This window comes from Seriola dumerili, unplaced genomic scaffold (assembly GCF_002260705.1).
Source record: "Seriola dumerili isolate Sdu_G_001 unplaced genomic scaffold, Sdu_1.0 BDQW01000068.1, whole genome shotgun sequence".
In the NCBI taxonomy this organism is placed as follows: Eukaryota; Metazoa; Chordata; class Actinopteri; order Carangiformes; family Carangidae; genus Seriola; species Seriola dumerili.
This window is the reverse complement of record NW_019174323.1, coordinates 16,492,260-16,517,149: the sequence shown is the minus strand read 5'-3', so window position 1 is coordinate 16,517,149 and position 24,890 is coordinate 16,492,260. Positions and strand designations below refer to the sequence as shown.

The 24,890-nt window shown below is 41.2% G+C and overlaps 1 protein-coding gene across 1 annotated transcript in view; it reads left to right on the top strand.

The window, feature by feature from the left end:
* The window catches only part of pemt (phosphatidylethanolamine N-methyltransferase), a 52,484-nt gene that overhangs the window by 9,917 nt on the left and 17,677 nt on the right, over positions 1-24,890 (top strand). The window contains exons 3-4 of the mRNA XM_022743072.1: positions 12,969-13,084; positions 21,634-21,779. Of these exons, the coding sequence (XP_022598793.1) occupies positions 12,969-13,084; positions 21,634-21,779 (262 nt within the window). The remainder of the gene's footprint in view (positions 1-12,968; positions 13,085-21,633; positions 21,780-24,890) is intronic.

The following is a 24,890-nucleotide window of genomic DNA, read 5'->3' as shown; positions in this document are numbered from 1 at the left end:
TGCTCTTACAAATGTTTCGCTGTGTATTCTTAGCGGTGCTCCTCTTCTCTTAACAATGTGAGTGCCATTCTGGTTTCCTCTGTTTTTCTCATTTCACTTCTGGACCATTCCTCCCTCTGTGCCTCCTGCTGTTTATCTCCTTTCAGTCTTGTCCTGCTGCTTTCGCCATCAATTTCACAGGGAGGGTTAGTGAATCACACCGTAGTAATTTTCTCCTTTTTCCTGTGTGACGAGGCCTCATCTCCCGTCCTATCACTCCCAGTGATCCTCCGGTCTTTTCTTTGCTACATATCCGTGATGCTTAGTCCCATTAGCTGTGGCTAGCTATCAAAGTAACTATCAACTTGTGTGTGTGTGGATTGTTGCTGTGTGTTTTTCTGTGCCAGCTTTAGGACTCCGTTTTTCTCTATCATTTTCCTCTTTTCTCCTCTTATCTCTGGACATTGAAGAAGTGGAGTCATTAAGCCTTGGGATATGTGCAAATATTTTTCCTTATTTTGAACCATTTTAAATGGTTGAAAACACGTTAGTTGACCTAGTTTTCCTCGCCTACATCGAATTTGTGTCCGCCTGCACCCAGTGACTGCAGCTGCACAGCATCATCCGCCTTCAATAGTGAACACACAATAGGCTCTGCACACCCACACTTATCCTCGCTGACTAAAACTCAAGATATGTCACATGCGGTCACTGGACTCGATGTGCCAATTAGAATAATAAAAGCATAATTTGTAATGCACTAACAGAGGGAGTGTAAAATTAAAATTTAAAGAAGTCCAGTGAGACAAAATGTCCTTTAGCGAAGGTTTGGGGATGCGCGCACGCACATCATACACCCGTTCACTTCAACCTAAGACAAAAGTTTGTCGCTCTTTATACTACGTCACCTGACTTCCTCCTTTGCTCCCGTTACGGCCACTAGAGGTCACCTGACAATAAAATGTAATTATGGGTCGTAGGTGCTGCTTGTTTTTTTATAGTGTCAGTGTCTTAAATTGTGTCAATTGACTGCTCACTACAGACCATTGAGCGTCTGTCATACAGTATCAGGACTAGTGAATAAGGGACTGATTTCAGTCACAGCCGTGGTCACAATAGCTCTTTACGCTAGCTCGCTAGTCTCAACTTGGACTGTGCAGCTCTGAATTCCCTCCAAGGTCAGCACTGTGAAGAGCGAAGGGAAGTTTTCCATTGGTCAACAGTGAAAATGTTCATGTAGAAATCTACTGCTGCAAGGAAATCCACTCAGGCCCTCAGCAAATTCAAATGAAAAGAATTGGTGACTTTGATTATATGTTCTTTTAATTGATGTGTTTTATGTGAAGCTCTTGCACTTCTGTTTCTGATGCATTTTAGAAGTTTGGCTTATTTTGTAAAACAGAAAAAAAAAAGTTTGTAGAAAAACATGTTTATATTCCTCAAAGAAAGTCGGGTATTAAAAAAGAATAAAAATACCGCTTTAGTAATAACATTCAGGTTTCATGTCGGCACCAGTATCAGTCACAAGTGATAGTTACCCGATGTGTCAGCAAAGGTAGTGCTCTGCTCCTTTTCTGCACTTTTGAAAAGACAAAGTCTTTCACCGTCAAAAAACTGATGACACACTTAATGGTTTCAACTTTGTGTCTAACCTACTTTCTAACAATTGGGAAAAACAATTAATTTTCATTTACATCATTGTTGTTGTCTCAAACTCAAGTTTTTATCTTCAGTTTCCAACTCCCTCTAAAGAAATGAAAGGCTCGAAGTCTGAGTCTATTCTGCGTGACAGCCTTGTGATAAGTTTATCACGCACCATGTTTTTATTTTGCTTTTGTAACAGATGTTTTTTTTTTCTTTTTTAGTCTATCAACAAGAATTATCAGTTGGTTACATAAGCCTGTGTCTGTGCGCAGACGATTGCAATGAGAAGCATCAATACTTTCCCACTTTCTGAGCTTTTTCTGAAGCTGATTGGACTTTATTCTACCAAACATCATCATCTCTGAAGTAGAAATACATTAAATTACCAGGTCTACTATTATTTTTGCCACATGTATGTGAAGATTAAACCTGCTGATGAAATACATGTTGTAATATGATGCTAAAATTAAACAAAAACAAACTAAAAACAATGGAGCACTGTCTACAAAATGTTTTTTTCTGTGGGTAGGTTCTGAACAAGCTGTAAAGTTTATTTTTATGAACACTCACTTGTCCTCCAATAAAAGGAGTCGGAGTCACATTGTTGGCATTTTAGCATCCAGCGTTTAGCCAGACCCAGCATGCACCTGTTGGTTACGCAACACAGCAGGTGTGTTTGATTTGGGACTCTTGCTGTGGTCGACGGGTGGTGCAACCAATCAGCAGCTCCTTCTCTGCTGCAGCTGCTGATTTGGCTCTTTTCATTAGTTGCATTCTCACACGGTTCTTCATCATGTCCCTGACGCAAATGTAACATATGTACATATATTGAATTTCCATATATGAAATATACATTTTTATTTTATATGTACATATATGTAAAAATTATATATTATATATATATGGTTTTGTTCCTTCCCCAAAAATCAGCTTTTCAAATGTGTTATGAGAAAAGAAATGCACTCAACATGTGCATTTGAATGTACAGCTGGAAGCCTGTAGACCTTTCGTTTCTTTTCATTAGCAAACTAATAAATTAAGTCATAATTATGTAGTCATGAAAAAGTGACAGAATTAGAAAAAGAAAATTGAATCTCCTCTTGCATACTCTGCTCCCTCTGCTTACGTCTTCTCTTCCTGATTGACAGTGAACTGTAGGCGCTGCGGCGGAAAGGAAAGGTTAATGCCACAGGTATTTTTAAAAGTTGTTTTATTCCATGTCATTTGCATCTTCCATCATTTCGACTCCTGTAACTCAGTTACCCGGGCAACAGGCAGGTGCAGTGTTTCTGTGTGATTGCAGGTAATGGCCTCATTCGGATTTCATTTTCTCCCTTTTCTGGGGAGCAGATACTTACTACAGAAAGTATTTTGAAGTCAGATCTGGTCCTGCATGAGATTAGATCTCACCCATTTATCAAATGCAGCCTCAGACTGCATTTGATAGATGTCACACTGACACTGAGGCTCGAGGCAAAGTGGTCAGTCTGTTCTTTCTTGTCTTATTTCTCTGCCTTAGGCTAACATCTCAGCTGGAATCAAGTGGACATGACGTCAGACGTCAGATAAGAGGGTTAGTGTTGGAGTGTGGGACCTAACTACAGCTGTGAGACCGCTGTGCAAGCCATATTCTGCTGACCTCTTACAATAATGCCGCATCCTGCAATAGTGGCTCGAATAAGTCGTTGGAAAAGTGCTTTGCAAAGTTTAGGTTGAAATCGATGAAAATGTTTTCAGAGATAAACTGCAAAGAGCATTTGACATGAGGACCTTTGCTTCCTCTCAGCTGTGATTCCCAGGGAGGGAGAGAGGGAAGGCACTGGAAGAGTGCTAGAGTTTCTAATTAACACTTATAGATCAATTATATGGAAATAAAATGCAATTTAAACAGGCTCGGTTCTACGCTGCTTTGATTGGGGGGGGGGGGGGGGGTATTAATAAGAGATGTTGACTGGTTCCTAACTGCCAGACTTAAAGTCTCATTACTGTGTTGCTCTACGAGTGACTGTAAGCTATAACGTACTGTTATATTCATTGGAGGACAAATTTATTTATATCGAATTATGGACTGGTATATTAAAAATCAAAGATCAGGCTTAATCCAGTATATTTTCCTCTAGTCTACTAATGAATCTTCTATTTAAATGAGATGCTACAATGTCGTTATCGGCCACTGCTGCGCTGACGGTGCTGTTTGTGCAGCTGTGTGCAACTGGGCCTGGGTTTACGTCCATTTTGAATGAGTGAAGTGAGGGTTGGGGGTACATGAGACAGAAAAGGGTCGCTGCTGTGGAGAGTCAGACGCTTCTTGGGTCACCCGGTCTGCACACCCAGAGATCTGCTACACCTATTTAATCTTTAAGGGTCGTTCTGACACGTAAAGACAAACTCCTGTAATTACAGAAATCAACTGCAAAGTAGCTAGCGTGAAATTGCATGATGAAATCCCTTGTTTTGCTCCCTCTCTCAGGCGCCTTATCTTGTGCCCGAGGGGTCCTGATTCGACCTCGGGCAGAGCAATTACATCGGAGTGACTCATCAGGAGTTAGGCGGCCAGAAGGTGGGGTGTGTTGGAGTGAGGTGGAGAGAGAGTTTTATTTCATCAGGTGGGCTGGGAGAGAAGAGAGGGGTGAGGTAAGGGAAGAGGGGAGAAGGGAGAAGGGAAAAAGCCAAAGGGAATAAAGCAAACAAAACAAAGTGCAATGTGATGTCAGCGTGACCTCCAGCGTATCAGCAGTTAGTTTTAATCTCTACATGTTGGGAAAATGAGAGGATGAATGCAAACTGTGCAGATGAGGCTCAGAAACATGAATGAATAGATGAGGGGAAAAGAAAATACGCAATAAAGGGTAAAAAGACGAGAGTAGGAGTGAGAGGCGGTGTGATGAGTTGTCATAGGAGGTTGTCAGGTTTGTCATTGGCCTGTCAACTCTTCTCAACATTTACTGTCAGAGTTCAAATACAACTCATGTTGGGAAAACAAAAATTATTTTTTATTTTTATTTCATTTTTTGTCACTTTTTATAGTTGAAGAAATCTGTTCCAGAACAAAAGACACCTACTCTTGGATATCTAGTGCAGAAAAAAATCATACAGTAAATTACGATTGAGCATAACGAGACATTCAGGGACGTTTTATGTACATTTGTATTGAGATGCTTCGGTTTAAACGCTGTCATGACGGCCTCTAGCAGAGATTATTTGCTTATTGTTTTTTTAAGTGTTGCACATGTGGGAACATAAAGTCTGAGAGAACAGACTTAATGACTTAATGATTAATGATTATTAGCAAGGCTGCATCACCTGAGGACTGTACATTAAAGTGTCAGAATTTGCTGCATGCTGCTTCTGTGTGTGTGTGGGCATCAAAGTGTATTTTACATCTCTGGAACACTTTTGCAGAGTCAGGCTTTCGGCCAATCCTGAGCTCTTCGAGGGTTTTGGCTAAGCCCTGCTCCCCTTAGTTACTGTTACTACGGTTTTCAAACTTTTCCAATTCAGCACTGCATGTTTGCAGTTCAGTGATAACAGAGGAGAATTTCCCTCTCAAAATTCATGGTTAATTTTGAAACAAGAAGTCTTTGATTTTCAACTGACGCAAAGCGAAAACAGGAATCTCATTTCTAGCTAAAGCCTGTTGAGTTTGTAGAATCAGATGACGACTGTCCGTGGCGTGCTTTATCCGCTGTAGCAAACTCATTAACACGAACTCTGCGTCTCTGTCATCGTGTCGGCTGAATTTTGAAATGTTTCCAGCTGATTCGTGTTAAAACGAGAAGCATGCCAAAAAAAAACCTCTTAGATATGCACGTGACGGCTACGAGCCGCACATGACGTCATGCTAAAAGGTTTTAGACTAAAGCTTCATGTCCAAGGCAAAACCAGTTTGTGAAGAAGACAGTGGAATAATGGAGCAGCATTGTTCTTGTAATGTTAGCCAGTTCTGGTATTACAGTACAAGCAAGATAGAGGTGCTAACATTAGCTCTAAGCTAACCCAGCCTCCTCTTTCAGGCTTTTCTAATGTAATCTGTAGCCCTATATAATGTTGTAATCTATGTAATCTATGCAGCTAATGATATCCTCCATACCTTTGGAAGCAAAGCTAGGTTGCAGTTATTGACTAGTGTATAAATATAGTTTCAGTTAATTTGGCTTATAGCTGCCCAGTGCATCTGCAATCAAATGATGCCGATTACTGTCGTTCTCTCCTCCCACCCTCCCCTCACAAGCAGAGGTCAAGCCTCAGTTGAACAAATAGATGCCACTCGGCACATGCATTATCAACCTGCCTGCATGTGGCGATGAAGCCGATAGAGCAAACGACATATTAAACATCATCTGATCTTCTCTCTGCATATGGAGTGAGTCTCAGTCATCGGGTCTGTGCTGCCCAGTGACCTACATCTATGGGAACAAAGTGCTCATCAGCTCATGCTGTCCGCGTCGTCTGCTGCAGCGGCCGGGCAATGTCTCACGCAGCGGGGGCTGTTCGTTAGACAGAGATCAAGAGAAATCACATGAGCACAAGAAAAGAGGAGACGGGCTCTTAATTTGAAAAAAAAAAATATCTATACTTGTTGATTTTCTTTTCTTTTCTGGTTGAAAGTGTTGTTGGGAAAAATTAAGCTCAATTAGGGGAAATATGGCATTGATCAGAATTATAATGACCAACCATATAATTTTATAGTCGGAGTAGACGGAGCAAACAGAACAGGATCAGATACATAAAATGAAGTTTCAGAAAACACAGGCAACGACCCAGGGTTGCGTTTTAGCCTGGACGGGCAGAAACTGAGACTTTTGGAAACGATGACGCAGACACACAGCTGTTTTGTAGTTAAATTCTGCATTTTAATGCTACAACTGCCTTTGCTGTTCGTCATTTGTGTATTTTCTGCATTTAACCAACTGCAGAGTAGAACAATCGGCTTCCAGCTTGGTCCACTGAATTAATATGGAGCTCATTTTTTTTTCCCCAGACATTCGTGGCAGTACGATAAGCTGGAGACATTTGCAGGTTTACAGGTTCTCAGCGTGACAGTTGACAGTGGTTGAAACACAATTTGAAGATAAACTACACTCTATTATGACTTTAGTAATTGTTAACATACATGGGAGCATTATTACAAAATGGGCTCCAGTGACGCAACAAGCCCAAGAGCTCGTACGGTAACACAGTTTGTAAACAAGCCAATGGTTTAGTCTTTAGTTTAGACTTTATTTGAAGGTAAAAGTTTCTTTCTTTGATCTTAGCGTTGACTTCGGGGGATATTATAAATGATGAAATTGTAGTTTTGCTTTAATTGAACAAACCATCTGTTGTTTCTGATGTTCTGCGTTATTGTGTCTTTACCAAAAAGATTAGTTAGATAAAAGGGTCGCTGCTGATGCAACTTGAAAACCAAACCACTAAAATGCCAGTGAACACTGAATCCAGGCTTTGTTCGCTTTGTTGAAGTAGGTTTACATCAAGGCTTATTGTTGTGTTGGTTTCGGAGTCTTTCTGCCTTGTGGGCAGGAATTGCTTAATACAGGTTGACCTCAAATGGCCGTGACACTAAAGATAACAGTCAGTAGCAGAGCTGAGTCCTTAATCAAATTCTTTATTGTACATATTTATTTGGTTCAGCCAGGTAAGAGATAGTCGGAGAGATACTCACAAAGGACTAAAGATTCATTTCATTGTTTTCATGCTTTTATTCATTGGACTCATTACACTGATTACAAGGGTGACCTCAGGTGTACCCATACGCTGTAGGCTAAAGTGTGTGTGTGTTTTGTTGGTGAGCATCGGACATTGATGTTGTCGTCTTCAGACTGGGTATCTCCTTTTACACATGAATATTTCAGAATTTGGAACAAGAGGTCGACCAATTAATCAGTTCAGCTGATTTAATCGAGGACGTCGGAAATCGCTGGAACATCGGCCCGATGGCTGCGCCGCCTCCACCTGTCACGCCGGGATGCACATCACAGTTTTGCGTCGAAATATCTCCGCATATCTGTGGGCATGTGATTAACTCCTGATAATAGTCCAAACAGCTGGAAGAGACTCTTACTTTATGCTCTGGTGATGGGGATAAAAAAATATGAGCTAAATGTTGTTGCACCTATTCTTTAAGTGAAAATCAATTTACCTTTAATTTACATCTCCAATAGTGGCCCCAGTTATTTACCTGAACATGCACAAAGACAGGCTTATATTATTATTATATTAGGTTTATATTACAGTTCTTTATATCTAATTTCCCCTGTGTAACATCCCAGTATCACAGAATGTGGAATTTTATATTACAATGTCAATTTTTTACATTCAGCAAAAATAAATACCTGACAAATCAAAGTACTGCTGCAAAATCCTATAAATATCTAATACTACCATAAATCTGAATACACGCAGATTAAAGAGACAGTATTTACCATCATCTTGCTCACCCCTGCTCTGTAGCTTACTGAACTGTCATGGCCGCAGGGTTTTAGAAAAACCAAGGTACAAATACTGAAGTCACCAGGGGGGGAGTTGACGGGGGGATTACAGTGGGTTTAGACAGTAGTGCAATATTTTCCCACTATAATTATGCGAGGTGTGTGTTGTTGTTAATTAGAGCCTAGTAGAGGATAAACTTGATGACCTGTCGTACTCCGGGTAAATCTCTCTGTATCCCTTCAGGTTCGTGTTGTGCAATATTTTTGAAAAAGAAAAGAAAGAAAATGCCCGTCCTCCCATCCACTCTGTCCACAAACATGTGTGTCTGTACGTCGTGACCTGTTCATAAAGACAGGTGATGTGTGTCAAGAAGCCAAGGTCACAATGTGACTGAAATGTTTCTGCACCTGGAGGGCAGCAATTATAGTCACATAACTGTGTCCGTTACACAAACAAGCCACAGCCCTCTAAGACTGCTACGGTAGTTTTATGTTGTTTCTTTTTTTTTTTCTTTTAGATTTGATTCATTTTGATGTCTCTGGTGAATGTGGTACAAGGAGAACACTTAAGTCCACAGCTTTGACCTTTGTGTGCATTCATTTTTGCAGTTTAGCAGTCTATAAGCATTTCAGCTGAATCATTGTGCATGATATAATCAGGGTGATGTAATAGGTTCAACCTATAGCGTTTGCCCGGAGGGGGGAATGGATGCAGTCGTAACAGAAATTATAATCTCATGAGGCTTTTAAACTTGCATGAAAGGGAGGTTTTGAGGGCAGAAGTAAATGGTGCTTTTTGGAGAGAGTACAATGTACATACTGTATTTTCCCAGCCCAGTAAAATAGAACTTTCAGCTGTTAATTTAAAGTTCGTAAGAACATACAGTTGATTAGATATTGAGAGGTAACGTCTTTTTATTGTACAGCTAACAGTTATTCAGTAAATACTGTGGAAATGAGTTTCTGAGGATGTTTTCCTGGACTAAAGTATGAGTGAAGGTGATATTTTACTGCGCTGTAACACTATAGACAAAAGGGAACATTTCCATTCCATACTCTTTATTTCATGGCTATCTCTGACCAGCAGAGATGTTTTTGTTTAACTCGCTAGGATTCATTGTCTGAGGGTCACAAATGTCTGTACAAAATTTCATAGAAAGTCGTGACGTTTCTCTAATAACCAAAAATGCCATGGTAAAACTTGGACCTGCTGATTGTGCTAGAAGAAGTCTTTCATGGCAATCCATCCTATAGTTTCTGTCTGAACCAATCATTGCCATACGTAGAGCCACACAGTTTTTGATCCATAATAATCTAAATTATATTAAATTGAATCACTATAAGTTAATATTCGATCATTCTTTTCTGAATTAAGGAGGATTTCATCAGGAGGTTTCTGGTTGTGCATGTGATCCGTCTATGTTCTTGTCCTCTCTCTCTCCCTGTTAGTCCGGTACCGCGCACATCCTTGCATTAATACACTCGGCTGTGTGTGCGTGTTGTTCTTCATTACACCCAGCTGTGCATTAATACAATCGATCAACCTTAACCAGCTGCCGTTCAGGTCCGAGAGAATCCCAGTCCGTGTCCCTGAAGGGAATTGGAAATTACCACGACTCATGATTCTGCAAAGTGCCGTTTTTTAGTGTTACATAAGTTGAACTTTTACTTTTGTTGTCGGTGCATGTAGATGACGGGAGGATGAGTTTGAGGGTAATTTTAGCTGTATTTGCCTGTTTCTGCTCTTGAGGAACATCAGATGTGTCCCCCCCCCCCACCAGATGTCTTCCTAATGTCCTGACTTCAAACCCATTCGAGTGGCTGCATCTCAAATTTAAGTGGGCTGATGGGGATGCAGGAGGAGCCTGTTACCTAAGCCTTGATTGAATTTGTCTTGCAGAGCTGCGAGTTCTGCCGGGCTGGCGCCACTCCCTGTTCTTTTCCTCGTCCATGCCGTCTGTTATTCCTCCGGCTTGATTGATGATTTGATAACAGCACCAGTAGTCCGTGTGCAGAACACCTGCGTATTTTTAGTGTATTCCAGCACCCCATGGAGGGTTTGTAAATTGTGTTGAATGATCGTGGGGGAGCTCTCAGTCCCGTCGCTGCCTCGGAATAGAGTGTACCGCCATAAACGCTCTGCTAATGTGGATGTGGAGGGTGCTCGGCATGTTTCCCCACATGCAAAATGTGTTCTTGGGTTTCAAATTAGCTGTATTATTATCTGTATCTATTTTTCATTAAAAATAAGAATAAAATAAAAAAACCTCTTAGAGATGATTAGGTGCAGCAAAAGAAGGGTGCAAAGTGTGTGTGTGCAAAGTCTCTTTTATTGCAGCTTGTGCAGTATCCAACATTTAAGGTTGAAAGCAAAAACAGCTGCATGCACAGAGTGAATCAAACACCCCCACACCTGTGTAGTGCCCTTGTACACATGCAGTACACTGTATGTAGATGTGTGTGTGTATTTGTATCCAGCATCTCCTCTGCTCATTATCCTCTTGGCTTATTCTTAATAATATAATAATATATAGTGCTTGTGTTGACTAACTAAAGACACACTCAGGAGAAACGGCGCCAACAGAATTCAGCAGCGTAGCTTGTGTTAGCTCGATAGCTTGAGGTGAACCCTCGAGCCGAAGGTTTTCAGCAGTCTGACTTGTTGACTTTTTTTTTTTTTTTTTGCATATCAAAATGCATCGTGTCATCTCGTCACGTCTGCGTTCACATACGTGTAACATGTGAAGGTGCTTCCTATCATTATTCCCTCTGCTGTTATTGCTGCTCGGTGAGCGTCCTACAGAGCAGACTGTAATGTATTCAACATTTAGCATTTGTCTGAGTCACAGAAGAGCTTAAATTGCAGGGCTTTTATTGCACAGCCGTGTCTTGGTACAGAGGGAGAAGAAGGAGGGATGAAAGAGGTATTAGAGAGCAGCGGAGACGAGAGGGGGAGCAGAGAGAAACATGGAGCTGGAGACTGAAGATGCAGCTCTTTGGTCCGTTATTCTGAAGATCCAAAGGTCCAAAGAGACTGGAGCTTAACCCCCCCCAATCACTGCCACAGGTTGCCTAGCGACTAATAGTCTGCATGCTGAGTCTTTCCTATAGAGTCCGAAAACCAGTAAGAAAGCAGTTTCAGTCGGTGTAGTCCTGCAGTCACTAAATCACTTACATAAAGTTTGTTTCCTCTCACCTTTTATTCATCTTCCTTTCTCTTTCCTCTGCTGAGCAGAGAAAATGTGTTGCCGTGGCAACATTTGTGTCCTTTACATTTTCCCATGTTTCAACAGTCATCTACGCACTTCCTCAGTCAGTCAGTTCGGGTCAGTCGGTGATTTTAAAAGCAAGTCTCTTTCACTCAGTAATGACACAGACACTGAGGTTCACTGCTTGGACACGGAAAATGCTTTTTGATGTTGCGTAACCGATAGAAGTTGAACAGTTTCTATTTTAAGTGTGAAGTCCATCTCGGGGAAATGCAGCTGTGACCACTTGGGTCAGATCTTTTGTTGCGGGCTCCTGTGGGAAAGACGCGGTGCAGCGTGGAGCGATGAAAACTATAAACAAACATTTTTAAAAGCTCCGGCAAGAGAATCCAGCTGCTCTGTTAGCTTCATGTACCTGCTGTCTGTACCTGGGTGTAAACACGTAAGAACAATATGAACAGGTGATGCCATCTGAGCAAAACAGCAGCAGAATGTCTCACTGTTAAAATCTTCTCTTTATTTGGACTCTTACAAACTTCTGGAAGGTGGGATTCAAGTAATAATCATGCTGTGTCATTTGATTAAAGGTACATGGTTGAGTTGTGATGTTATTAACTCAAATGTCAGAACAATTTTCCAGAGACAACAAGATTTGAAAAGCAAATAAGGGTCTTGAGAAAAGCAAATGTGTCAAGAAATATGCTGAAAATAAAGATGTTAAACATTGGTTAGCTAAAAGTGAGACCCCTGACTCTGCCCTTTTGTTCATGTAATGTAGGCTCATGTGATAAAACGTTTATACGCAGCTTGTTTTTCTGTTTCTCAGTATTTTTTTTAGAGTCGAAAAACGTCCAGAAATGAAAAGCAAAACCATATTTGCGTTCAGGCGGTTTGTTAACTCCTGAGTGGATTCTGCTCCGAGAGCTAGTTTGGGATAGATAGAAATTTCAGCGAGGGTAGCATCTCATTCTGTGTCTCTTTCTCTGTCTCTTACTTTACATTCTCTGTTTCTAATCTAACTCTTAATAGGGCAATGAGTATTAAATCGGGACATGAATATACCAACCGCTGCTTTAAACACTACCTTTTCCCTAAGAGCCGAAGCGAGGGATGATGGAGGTGATTTCAGGCTTCAGTGGCAGGAAGAAAGAGTGCTTTAATAACGTTGAAGCTATTACTGCTGAGATTTCATGAAATTACATTTTCAAACAGTAAGCAAGAAACGGAAATGAATCTTTGAATGACACACTTCCCTGCAACTGAGAGAGGAAAAAAAAAAAGAACATTTGAAAAATCCACAAACTTTAAAGAGGCCAAGGTCGCATATTAATAGGTAGAACAATTATGGTGGCGGCATCAATGAAAGTAGGCAATAACATAAGCAGTAGCAAAATAATATACTGGCTCTTTACTCATTGTAAATGGTAAAGTTTTTAATCAGAAAGAAAATAGACGGAAACAAAACACACAAGACTTTAAAGCTGCTATGATAAAACAATATATATATATATATATATATATACATACACACACACATTCGCTTCATGTCGAATATTTTCAGAGCGTTACCTCCCCGTCAAAACAGAACTTAACTTTGGTGCCAGATTTTTCTCAACCGCTGATGAATAGCGTAGCCCCGAGGGGGGGGGGGGGGGGCACCATTATCTCATGTCCTCTGCTCTCTCTCTCTCTGTCTGTCATTTGTCAGGTCGCGAGATGGGAACATCGTACGCGGACGATCTCCAGGTTCTTTGGTGGCCCTCACCTGGCGTGTTACTGCCTGGGCTTCGTCATCGTTTTGCTCAACGTCTACCGCAGCCACAGGTGACGCTCGCCGCCTTCCCTCCTGTTCTTCTTCCTTTCAAACTAAATCAGCTTCATTTTGTTCGATTTGAATTATTATTAGAGGTATGAGGTCTTTTTGGATTTTCATTAGCACAGCAGTGTTGGCTTAACTAAACCAGACCAGACTTCCAACCCACGCTGTTTCCGCCTGCACCGCTCGTCTTGCATTACTCTCCATCTCGCTCGTATTTTCTTACCTGAAGAGGATTAATGTTCTTTCATAACCAGGAAGTGGGAAAGTTTTCGTTTTGTTTGTTCTGGAGTAACAGCGCCCACTTCCTGTTTGGTGCTATAAAGCAATTCAGCAGATTTCCTGATTTCCTCAATAAGCTGCTGACGCACAATATAAAATGCAGGGTTACAGCTACTGTCCACACTTTGGATTATCTTATGTAACTTCTCATTCAACTACGCTATTTTGTTTCCAGTGTCTCGTTGATGCTAAAATGCTACACCAGCTGAGCGACTTTGTCAGACCTCATTTTGTTCAGGTTCTTTCATTCCTTTGCCCTCCTGTTCATGTCTTCCTCCTCTTCTCTCCTCCATCCCTGTGTCCTCCTTTTCTTCTCTCTCCCCTGCTGCTCTTTTCTCTCCTCCTCCTCCCATCGTTATCTGCGCCTACGGTTCTTTATGTGCCAGTGTCACCCCCCACGCCTGCCATGGTACAGCAGCCAGTGGAAGTGCACGCCCCCACACCTCCCACTATGGATCAAAACGGTGACACAGCACCATCGACAATAAAACCGCACATATACAGTATGCCAGCGCGAGAAGATTTTTGATTTCCCCTCTCTCAGAGGATGTCTGTGATATCTGTTGCCAGGCAACAATGCTTTTGGAAGAAGCGGCTTTGAGGCGATAAATCGTCTTGCCAGTTTTCTGCTTGTGCTTCTGAAGAGAGTGTGTATCAACACTCAGTGCAACCAGAGACACTAAAAATAGTGGTAGTACATAACAATTCATTCAGGACCAGGAACAGAAGATGTGATGTGAATGAGGAGAATAATGGCTGAGTCGTTCATATAAAAGTCACTCTTAGGAATAACACTGAAATGCTTCTATTTGCACTATTGCGCTGTAACAATGAAGACATTTGGATGATTACTTGGAAAATGTAGTTTGGTTTTTGTCATTTTGTTGAAGAATACATGCAGGCACATATCTGCACCTCTCAGCAATATTAAAGGTCCCGTATTTTACACTCTTCTGGTGTTTTGTTTGAAGTGTTGATTTTTCCATAGGAAGAATATATTTATAAATAGAATATAGTATCAAAAACCATCTCGATGTAGAGATTGAATCAAAAATACAGCAGATTTCAGATGAACACTCCCCGTCCTGGGGGCATGGCTGAAGGCAGTGACTGTATAGTTGTGACATCACAAAGTTACCGAAGTCCTGACGGCTCGTTTTTAAGGCTCAGTTTCTTTCTGAATGCGGGCCGTGTGCAGCGAGCTGAGCGCTTAATTCTCACAGTATTAATATGGAACCTAGAGCTGCTTCATTATCAAGAAAACACATGGGAATCTCATATGGGAACTTTAATGGAGAGCTCCTGTGATTTGACACACAGAAGTCTTCGTAGTTTTGTAGTTGTGAGGTGTGGTGCTGTGCTGAGCTGTGCTGTGTTGAGCTGTGCTGTGCTGTGCTGTGCTGTGCTGTGCTGTGCTGTGCTGTGCTGTGCTGTGCTGTGCTGTGCTGTGCTGAGCNAATCTCATATGGGAACTTTAATGGAGAGCTCCTGTGATTTGACACACAGAAGTCTTCGTAGTTTTGTAGTTGTGAGGTGTGGTGATGTGCTGAGCTGTGCTGTGCTGAGCTGTGCTGTGCTGTGCTGTGCTGAGCTGAGCGAGGTGCCTGCTTGTGGGGAGTGATGACTGTACATATGCCGCATTACACACATATTACAAATTGCACCAACACCTGCAGCTCGGCCACATTTTTTAATGATCTATTCAAGAACAGACACTTCATCTATATTCAGTGTCGCTGTCTAGACAGGCTTCATTCAGCTCCACAGACATCTCTCCTACCTGCTTCATACACCTGTGCAGGAGCTCAAAGAAAATTCATTTGTGTTTCTTTAATAACATTGACAAAAATATCATTATTTATGGCCTTTACATGTGTTATCCTCACCTCAGAATGGAAAAGGTTAAACACAGTTCACTAATAACATGAGTCTTTTCATATAAATGTTCACATAACGTGAGCGGTTCTGCAGCTTTTCAATAGTGTTGAAGAGCTTACAAAAGTGCACTTAGCTCTGGTGTAAGTATGAGTTTAAAAATAAGCCACCGTTTTCTTTTTTTTTACGTGCAGGCAGAACCGCTGTTGCTGCTTTTTAAAAAATTTACAGAGGCCATTTCGTTTTAGTTCCCTGTAAATCATTGTATTCTGTCTTCTTCTTTTTTTTGACACTTGTTGCACACACACATTCATATCTGTGAATTCCATATGATGTGTGATGGGACAGTTAAACAGAGGATAGAGCAGCAGTTACATGTGTAAGTCTGATTACCACGGTTATTTTCAGACGGATGGTCGGCGGTCATACAGGCAGACGAATGGTGCAATAAACACAGCAGAGATGGGCTGTTGTTGTTGTTGCGGATGCTGTGTAATGTCGATCGCTGTTGATGGCTGTGTTGCTCGTGTTTCGTGCTTTGCTGCCACACCGGGGGTGAAAACACTGGCAGGTTGATTGGCTGCTGGTTAAACAAAAATCAGATGCTGCTGCTGCTTTTCTGAATGTGGTGTGACTTGCCTCACTGCCTGACACTTACATGTACATTATAATTAACACCCTGTGTAACCAGTGAAAGCGTTTCTGAAAACCTGATCAAATATAATTAGTATTACTTAACGTCTTGAATTCCCCATAGTACTAAATGATTACTTCCACAGGGTTAATGTGGCTGCTGATCAAAGCAAAGACGTTTACAGCTTTGAAATCTCCCATGTATAGTTGGGAAAGAAAAGGCCCGCAGGCGTTTAAAAATTTAAAAAACAGTTTCATAAAATGACGCAAGTAGCAAAACACAGACGTCATCTTAACTCTTAGGAATCCACATTCACATACACAAGACATGCATTCACAAACCTTTAATATTACACAACGTATACTGCATGGTAACATAACTCATAAGGCAGTTCAGTTTTCCCACGGACGATGTTACATGACTTGCGGTCGGTGCACGTCTACGGCTTCAATGGGCGCGAAACTCTCCCAGTTAAATGATCAGTACAGAAGCTGAACAACTTTCAGTAAAGAATATGTGGATTCCATGAGAAAAAGTTGAAGGTATAAGCTTCTGTACATGAAAATGGCTGAGGGACTGTTTTTTACAGTCTGCATTTATTATAAGTTTTGGACGAACTAAACAACTACCCTTTGGTGTTCAGTAGCTGAGGCTCATTGTTAATGTAGTTTTTCTTCTTACCCACCCGACGATGCTGCACCGACAGCTGAAGCTGAAATAATTGAAACTGATGGTTTGAACATAAACCTAAAGTATCGTCACGTTATCCAGACGAGTCCCATGATTCAGTGTTATGTCACATTTGAGGATATAATTTAAAAGATTTTGGAAATCGGAACACAGAGTGGGTAACAGCAAAACACAGGAATATGACATGACATATTGTAACTATGACAACAAAGATCCTCTAATGTTGAGGAAGTACTTATTTTAACAAGGTAGTTTTAGTGCCTGAACCTAACCAAGCCATGACTGTTATCATAGTAACATTATAGCGTGTTTATCGTGGTAACCATAACAACCGAGGTCAGGTACGAATGCTACGTGGCTACGCTGTGGGTCGTATCAGAGGGGTTTAAAACTTGACACAGTCAGAAATCAGCTCCAGTAAAGCTGATATCCGTTAAAAGATACAAAAACACAGAGAGATCGACACATGAAAATACATATTTATGTTGTGTTTGCACGAGGAGACCCTCGTGGTTTGGCTGCGGCTGACCCCCGCTACCAAGCAGGCGATGAATGGCTTCAGCATAATTGCCCCTTTGCTGTGAGGCCACAGTGGAAACACTCATTTCTCTACAAGTTGACCAATTGACCGGCAGAGTAACTACGTCACTGCTTCACTGTCGAGCTGTGGAAATATCTGCCTCATTGACTTACACATACACACTGTTGATCAGCTGACTGACAGCCGCGTCTTTTTATAGATGCACCACAGAGTTGTGGGCTGTTTGACAGACATGCAGAGGATGCAGGGGTATTATTATCTGCTCAGCACACAGCAGTGATCCTCTCCACTGATTACCTTTAATAATAAACCTGTAGGGGAAAGCTCCGGGGGCTTTAACAAGTCAATTTCTTAATTAGCTGATTGTGTTTAATTGGCGCCGCAGCCCAATGAGTTGGGAGGATTGGGATTTACAATTTTTTTTTTATTTCATTACTAGTATTAAAAATAAAAATGTTACGCTTCCACTCTCTCTTTGTTTTATGCTTGGGGAATATTAAAAGCTAAAAATAGGATGAACCAAAACCCATATTCAGAAATATGATCAACCCATCAAATATTAATGATTTCCTTCCTTCTGTTTTTAATCTAGAGTTGAGCAAGTGTTTTATTTTACCGGTTCATCTGTCATGTTTTTCCCTCTTATCTACAGCGGATGAAAACCTTGAGATTGGTTGGAAAATTGTTTCTTCTAAAATGCAACCACCGTACAACAGTGACGCTGTGTATATATATATTTATATATTTATAATCCTAACATATTTAGTTTTGAGTAACAAAGTGCTGAAGTTTAATGGATAAATGAAGCGTTTGAGCTGCTGGTGGAAGTAGAGGAAAGGTCAGGGGAGTCGTTGCTGTTGAGATATTAGTCGATATCAGTCGTTCACATAAAATTCTGTCGAGAGGTTTTTGATTTTATTTATTCACACACATTGAAACGTTACAAATACATTGTATATTGTTGTTGTTTTTTTAAAGGAGAGAATGTGCAGACGAGGGAAGAAACCCATCGAGGGCTTATTTTAAACCTCAACGTCAAAACAGAAATAACATCATACAAGATGAGAAAGGAGGGAAGAAAAAAAGAAAAAGAAAAATGACTGACTAGATTTAAATGAATGTAATTATCTATGTATCTAAATATAGACATCATCTTGAAGGCCACGCCATACGATGTGTGCACTTGTAGAAAAACTGTAAATAGCACCGTGTTCAGGGCAGATGAGTCAACAAGCAGAGAAATTTTATGTGGTTAATAACAGGTCTGATGCCTAAAATAGAACAACCGTGCATAAATTAAGTTTCACACATCATCGAATTACAGTTAGATTAGTGTTGTTTGTGTCGGTGTGAAGTGAAGAATTTGTCTCACTTTGACTCAGTTACATATTCATGAGCATGTAAATGACCCACGGGGATTCAGGTGATGTAGTACTGCGTAAAAGCGCTGCTGCACCCGGCCCTCGCTGATAAACCTGACTCCCTGAGACTTCTCTGCTTTGCAGCTCACTGAAGGTCGTTCAGGCTTCAGATGAGCATTTTTTTTTGGGGGGTATTTTCTGACACTTTATGGCCAAAACAATTCATAGATTATTCAAGAAAACATTCAGCAGATGAATCAATAATGAAAATTGTCAGTTGCATCCCTAGTAAAAGTCCCCTGAGTAAAGTACATTCACCCAAAGGTCTTGACTTTAATTTCAAGCAGGTGGGAATACTGAATAAGTAACTAAAAGTCTCGTGTCTCCAGCTGTGCACGAGCGGGAGATACAACCTTTCTGTTTTATGTACTTTCTAAAGTTTCTGTGGTAGAAATGACACGGCAGCCATCTGCTTTTGTTAGACCGTATTGTGACAGTGTGGTTCCTGTTTAATGCTACGTCAGAGGCGCATGTTGGTCCGTTGGGCTTTATTGAGTGTTTATTGACCGTAGTCTGGATCGGATCGCGTAGCTGTGAGTTGGCTGTAGTGTTTCGGAGCAGACAGGAGAGCATGGATATAGAACGATAGCTACGTAGCTCTCGCAGGCGTCACCACCCTTTAATGCAGTGGAGGCGCTTGAGCTGTCTTAACATGGGGACAGTTTTAAGCTTCAAGCCTGAAATTGTAGGTGAAATTCCATAATTTCAGAGCGAAACGCGTGAAATCACCGACCTCGCTCCTCATACTTCTTGCTTTTGTAAGCTCTGCTGTGAAGTGGCTCGTTGCCAAAGCGACTTTGTCTGACTCCCACACTGAACCTTCCCTCCTCGGCTCTCTCTAACTTTCCATTTAACATTTAACATTTCACATCCTGAAGGGTAGAAAGAGAACAAATATGTGGGTCCTTCATTCCTCAGAGTCTGATTCCATCAGCCCTGTTTGTGTTAATGTTCATAGAATATAATGCTGTGGTGAGAATGAGCATGCATCAATCAACAAGTTGCTTAAAGAAAGTTTTCCTGTATTTCTGAAGCTACACCAGCAGTGACCCGTCATCAGCTGTTCTGGTACATCCAGCGGTCAGTGGCTCACACCCACTGAGACCACCTGCCCAGATCTCCGTCCCCCCAGAGACCCCCTTTTCCCATCTTTTTTTTTTTCCAATCCTAATCCCAGCAGTGTGCCGTGCCGGACCGCCTTACATAACAGAGAGCCCAGCGGTCGCTCTTTGTGTTTGACACGCTGCATCACATTACACTTCCTGCTGCCTTTTGACAAAGGGAGAATGCCATAAGATTCACAAGCACAGACCTCGTAACCCAGTTTTCTCTCTCTCTCTCTCTCTCTCTCTCTCTCTCTCTCTCTCTCTCTCTCCTCTTAACTACCAAACCTTTTTTTTTTTTTTTTTTCAGATGGCAACACACAGGTGTGGGTTAATGATGGCAAACACAAAGCTGCATCCACCTCCAGCCAGCACCTGTGTGTGTTCCATTATAGTCTGCAGCACCAGGAAATCCTTTCAGCACCACAGAGACTTCACTTTTGACCTGCAGTGAAGTTTAGAAGCAGTGGGGGCATGACAGCCTTAACAAAACCCATTTCCAAAACCATTAAGACTGTAAAAAAGGGGTCAAACATACAAAGGCAACGAACAGTATCTCTAGTCTTGCATAAAGCTTTTGCATATTGGACGATTAACTCCACATTTAAGCCTGTTTATTAAGTTAATGGGATGCTTTCAATGGTACCTTTACATACCCACAATAAAACCGTTTTGATAACTTTATTTATCTAGCACCTTTTATACATAAAAGCAAACAGATCCTCCTGGTAAATCTGTGTTTAAAGTTGCCTTGAGTCATATACGTGCACCGTTTGCCAACATGAGAAAGATGCCAGGGATTTGTTATTTACGAGGGTGTTTAGAAGACTGGATGTGGGAATATCTCTGACTGCCAATACTCGCTCGCTGGAGCCAGAAATCCAAATTTGGTCAGAGCAGAGGAAGCCCGTGTAGAGCGGGAGAATCTCCTCTGGACGTCGTGGTGTTGAGGTGTCAGTTGTAAGAAACAGTGATGCTCAGAAATAAGTCTAAAATAATAATATGCACTTTTATTGCACATCAGTGGAGTATAATGTGAAAACATGGTATTTACACTTTAAATGACTTTAAAAGTTTTAGGGTTAGGGTCAAAATTGTGAACTGCACTTGCCATGTTCTGCTACTCCAAGCTAGGCTAATTAGCTTCTTTCTTTCTTTCTTTCTTTTTTTTTTAGCAAAACCACTTTAGCTTTTTTTTAATTCTCCATAGGTGAACTTGGAAGTGTTAATGCTCTGAGCTGCAAACTAATCTGAACTCAAGCCATAAATGCTGTAGAGTTTAAATTAATTTTGACATCTTGGCATTGATTCATCCTTGGTGTCGGCACTCTGCAGGCATACCAGCAATATTAAAAACCACCTCTTAAAGCAGACACGCTCGACCTTTCAGAAGCTCTTCATCCAAAGACCTGAGGATGACACAGTGGATACAGAAGGAAAATGCTTCTACTGTATGACCACGCTTACACAATTCATGGCTTTCACATCATCTGTGAGCTGGGGCCACGGTGGAGAGTGACGTCAGGGAAAGTTAAAAGCTCTGTCTCTTAACAAGGACTCGCTTTATATTCACACACACATGCAGTTGATGCATTAGAAGCGATGGTGCGAGAGTTTGAGAGACAGTTGGTTTTCAAAAGACATGAAAATGAAATGCTTCATTGTGTTTGCAATGGCAAATTTTGATGGCTACCAAAAGTGTGACGCATAGACACTTCCTGTTTGGCTTATTTTTTATCAGTGTAATCCTAGTTAAAGGTCTCAGACTTGCTTTAGCTCTGATCTGCAAAAAGTGAACCCAGTGAGTGAGTCAGCGAATGAGTGCCCTTGTGATGCGAACCTCGCTTTTCCTCTTGTGTGGATGATGTCACCACTTAAATCCACAGCAAAGGTCTGTGACTTGGGTCCATGCAGTACATCAAACATTGCTCGAGGTCCGGAGCATCTACAGGTTACAGTTGGGGTTATACGAAGGTGTTTACGGTTCTTTTTTTGTCTTTGTTTTCTGCAGTGTGACAGTGGCAATGAAGGCACAAGCCAGGTGGGACGTGATGGACGGGACGGGCGTCTTCTACACTGGGGTAGCTCTCATGGTGCTGGGAACCTTACTGGTGGTCAGCAGCTTCCTCGCTCTGGGATTCACTGGAACCTTCCTAGGTGGGTGTCCAGGACATATCTATCTAATGTCTTTGCAGATTCTCAAAGAGTAGATTGATCAACGATTATTTGGTGATTTTGTAAAAATTAACTCAAGGAACTTCAGAAATAATTTGAGCAACAATTTTATGTTTTTTGTTGATCGCCACTAATTGTTGAACTGTATAAGTATCAAGTTATATTGAAAACAAAGTGACCAGAAACACTGTAATGCTCTCGAATACCACAGTCATGTGTTCATGTTTGTGTATTATTAATGTATGAGAGTTGGGATTCAACTGACTCAGACTCTGCCATATAAATGGAGAGAGATTGCTTCCTTTAAAAACGTGTTCTTTCAAGCAAATGAAGTAATTACTCGTCACATCGACACTGGCAAATTTATCTGTGTGCATTCATTAATAAGAGTCTTCAATAAATAGCACTTGATGCTGTGAGAGTATTTACAGCATATTAAATTTAGCTGATGATCTTATCCAGAGCAACCTGCAGTCAACATGATGTTCCACTGACCTTCAGTTCCAATCAACACTAGAAGGAACTAATTAAACAAAAAGTGCAACATGCTCATTCCCCCGAAAGCACTAATATTTCTTTCTGGAATATTTTTATTGAATCATTCAGTAAACTGTACGCACCTACATTACAATCACTCTTCTTTCCAGGACCCCACACACACACACACACACACACACACACACACACACACAAACACCAAATCCAAAATCATTTTCCTCTTTATTTCACATTTATGAACAAGTAAAGTAAATGAAAGCAACAACAACAACTATTGGCTTGATTGCCATTCAGTTTTTTGTGAAGCTACTCATGGTCCCCAGAGGATGAATCCTTCTGTCATCGATCCCCTGACTTTTCATCCATCATCTGGTTCGAAACGTAATTCCTCCGATACTTCATGAGCCAAATGTGACATTCCCATCAGCCTCAGCTGTACGTTGTATAATGCTAATTGGCGAATGTCATCACGCTAACGCCTCCAGAATAAGATAGCGAACATGTTAACGTTATACCGGGTAAATGTTATGTTCATTGTGAGCATGTTAGCCCGCTGACGGTGGCGCTTTTGGTCAAGGTGCCACAGTGCCAGACAGACACTTGCGTTTTGTGTTGCACCACTTTGCACCAGGTGTCAGATACGGCCCCTTGTCTTTTTATTTTATTAATTCCTATATTTATATTTCTCCACACTATTTATAATATTTACTTTGAACTAAATGTACAAGATCTTTGGATTGGACTTCTTTGACTCGGGGGGGGGACATGTGCACACGTGCTGTTTCCTAACAAGGGCGTGTAAGTATCCTCACATGAGGAAAGACACGTGAACATGTTTGCGCCAATTTACACAGCCGTGCTCATTTCCATGCAGGCGACGGCACATTCAAATATCTTCCCATCTGCTTCTGAGACAAACATGTTTCTTTTTCCGTTGTTGTGCCGTTCCAGGCGTCGATCCAAATGACCACAAGTATGATAATCGCCATTGTGATGATTTGGGCGAGTGCTGGTATCTTGTTTCTGGGTCAGTCACTTCAGTGAGTCATCTACGAGATCCAGACTGTGTCTCAGCTCCTGCATCATCTTTGTTCATCACTGTATTGAAGTGCCCTCAGTCCAGCACATGTGACAACAGAGTGGGGAGGCAGCCGGAGCAGCAGAAGGTGACAGGAGTTGGCCGGAGTCGGTGCGTATGTTAATGAACAGGAGTCTACTTTACATGCAGATTGAGCAGACCAATAACAAGAGACTGTTGGCATGTCTCATTCTCCAAAGTCTGTAAAGCACAAAACATAAGTAAAGTTTTTGCTCAAGGACGACAGTGTGACTAATGAGAAGCACCGGAAACCAGGTTCTGCCGGCATCGGCCAGTCGGCAGGTTCCTTGGTGATATGGCAACACGGGGTCAGAACACAGAGCAACAGTGCTGCCGTAACATCGGTGAGATGGAATTGAGGACAAACTGCCTGAATAGCCCAAGTAATGCATGAATTATCCCCAGACGGAAACATTTCTTTACAGCACAGCGGAGATAATTATATGCATTCAGTTATTTATGAGAATGCAATCTCTCTTTAGTACACACACTGCTTCAAAAAGCTGGATGCCCAGAACAAAATAATCGCTCTATACCCACTTCATACCCGCTTGCAAGCTTAACTAGGTCAGTTCGGCTGCTACCTATAGGATGTGATATTTATTTGTCCAATGAGAAACATCAAGTGTCTGTGCTGCTGAGGCTAAATGAACAGAAACTATAAGGAAAATGAGCAGTGGGTTCTGTTCTGTCATTGAGTTGTTATTAAGATATTAATACAGCTGTAGTTTTTGTAGTTAACTAAATGTGCGACTTATGTTGGCCTGAAAACGCTTAATGTTAAGTCTTGGTTTGAGGGCAACATGTCATATTTTAAACCTGTGGCTTTTTATGTCTGTTTTAATGTGTTTACTATGAACAACAGTATAGTGAGACGGACGATCCAGTTTTATTTATAGTTTTATTTTAGCTAAAAGGGGAAAAAATGTTAAACCACACAACTACAAACAGACACCAACAGCAGAAATAAAAAAAAGTACACTGTAGTTGCCACTCTTTGCCTGCAGGTGGCGCACATTTAAAGTATCAACCGCAAGACACATTCATGCTTCCAAGGGGATAAACCCTTTGATTTTTATAATAATTATATACTAGTACTAGCAAAATTATCAGTATTTTTTTCAGCATCAAAGTTCATTCTTTACCTTGGATAAAATACTTTTTTTCCTTCCCATCGCAAGGACCACTTAATAGCTTTTTCCAGAGCATTCAACCATATCACATGGTCTTCATCAGCATCAGTTTTTACAATTTCATCCGCAGCATTTTAGGACTTTGTCTCCAAGTTTGGCTTAATTAGGCATCACTGATGGTGACGCCGTGGCTGAATGAATTCACGTCCTGCCGCTAATTAGTATTTGATGCAGAAACGTCCTGCATGCCTCTCGAAAACAATGAAGTGCAAAATTAATTACAAGCTCTGCTATTCGGCTAAAATGTTGGATTGAACCTCCAGTAAATGTATGTTTTAACGGCACTGACGCATTATACTCCTC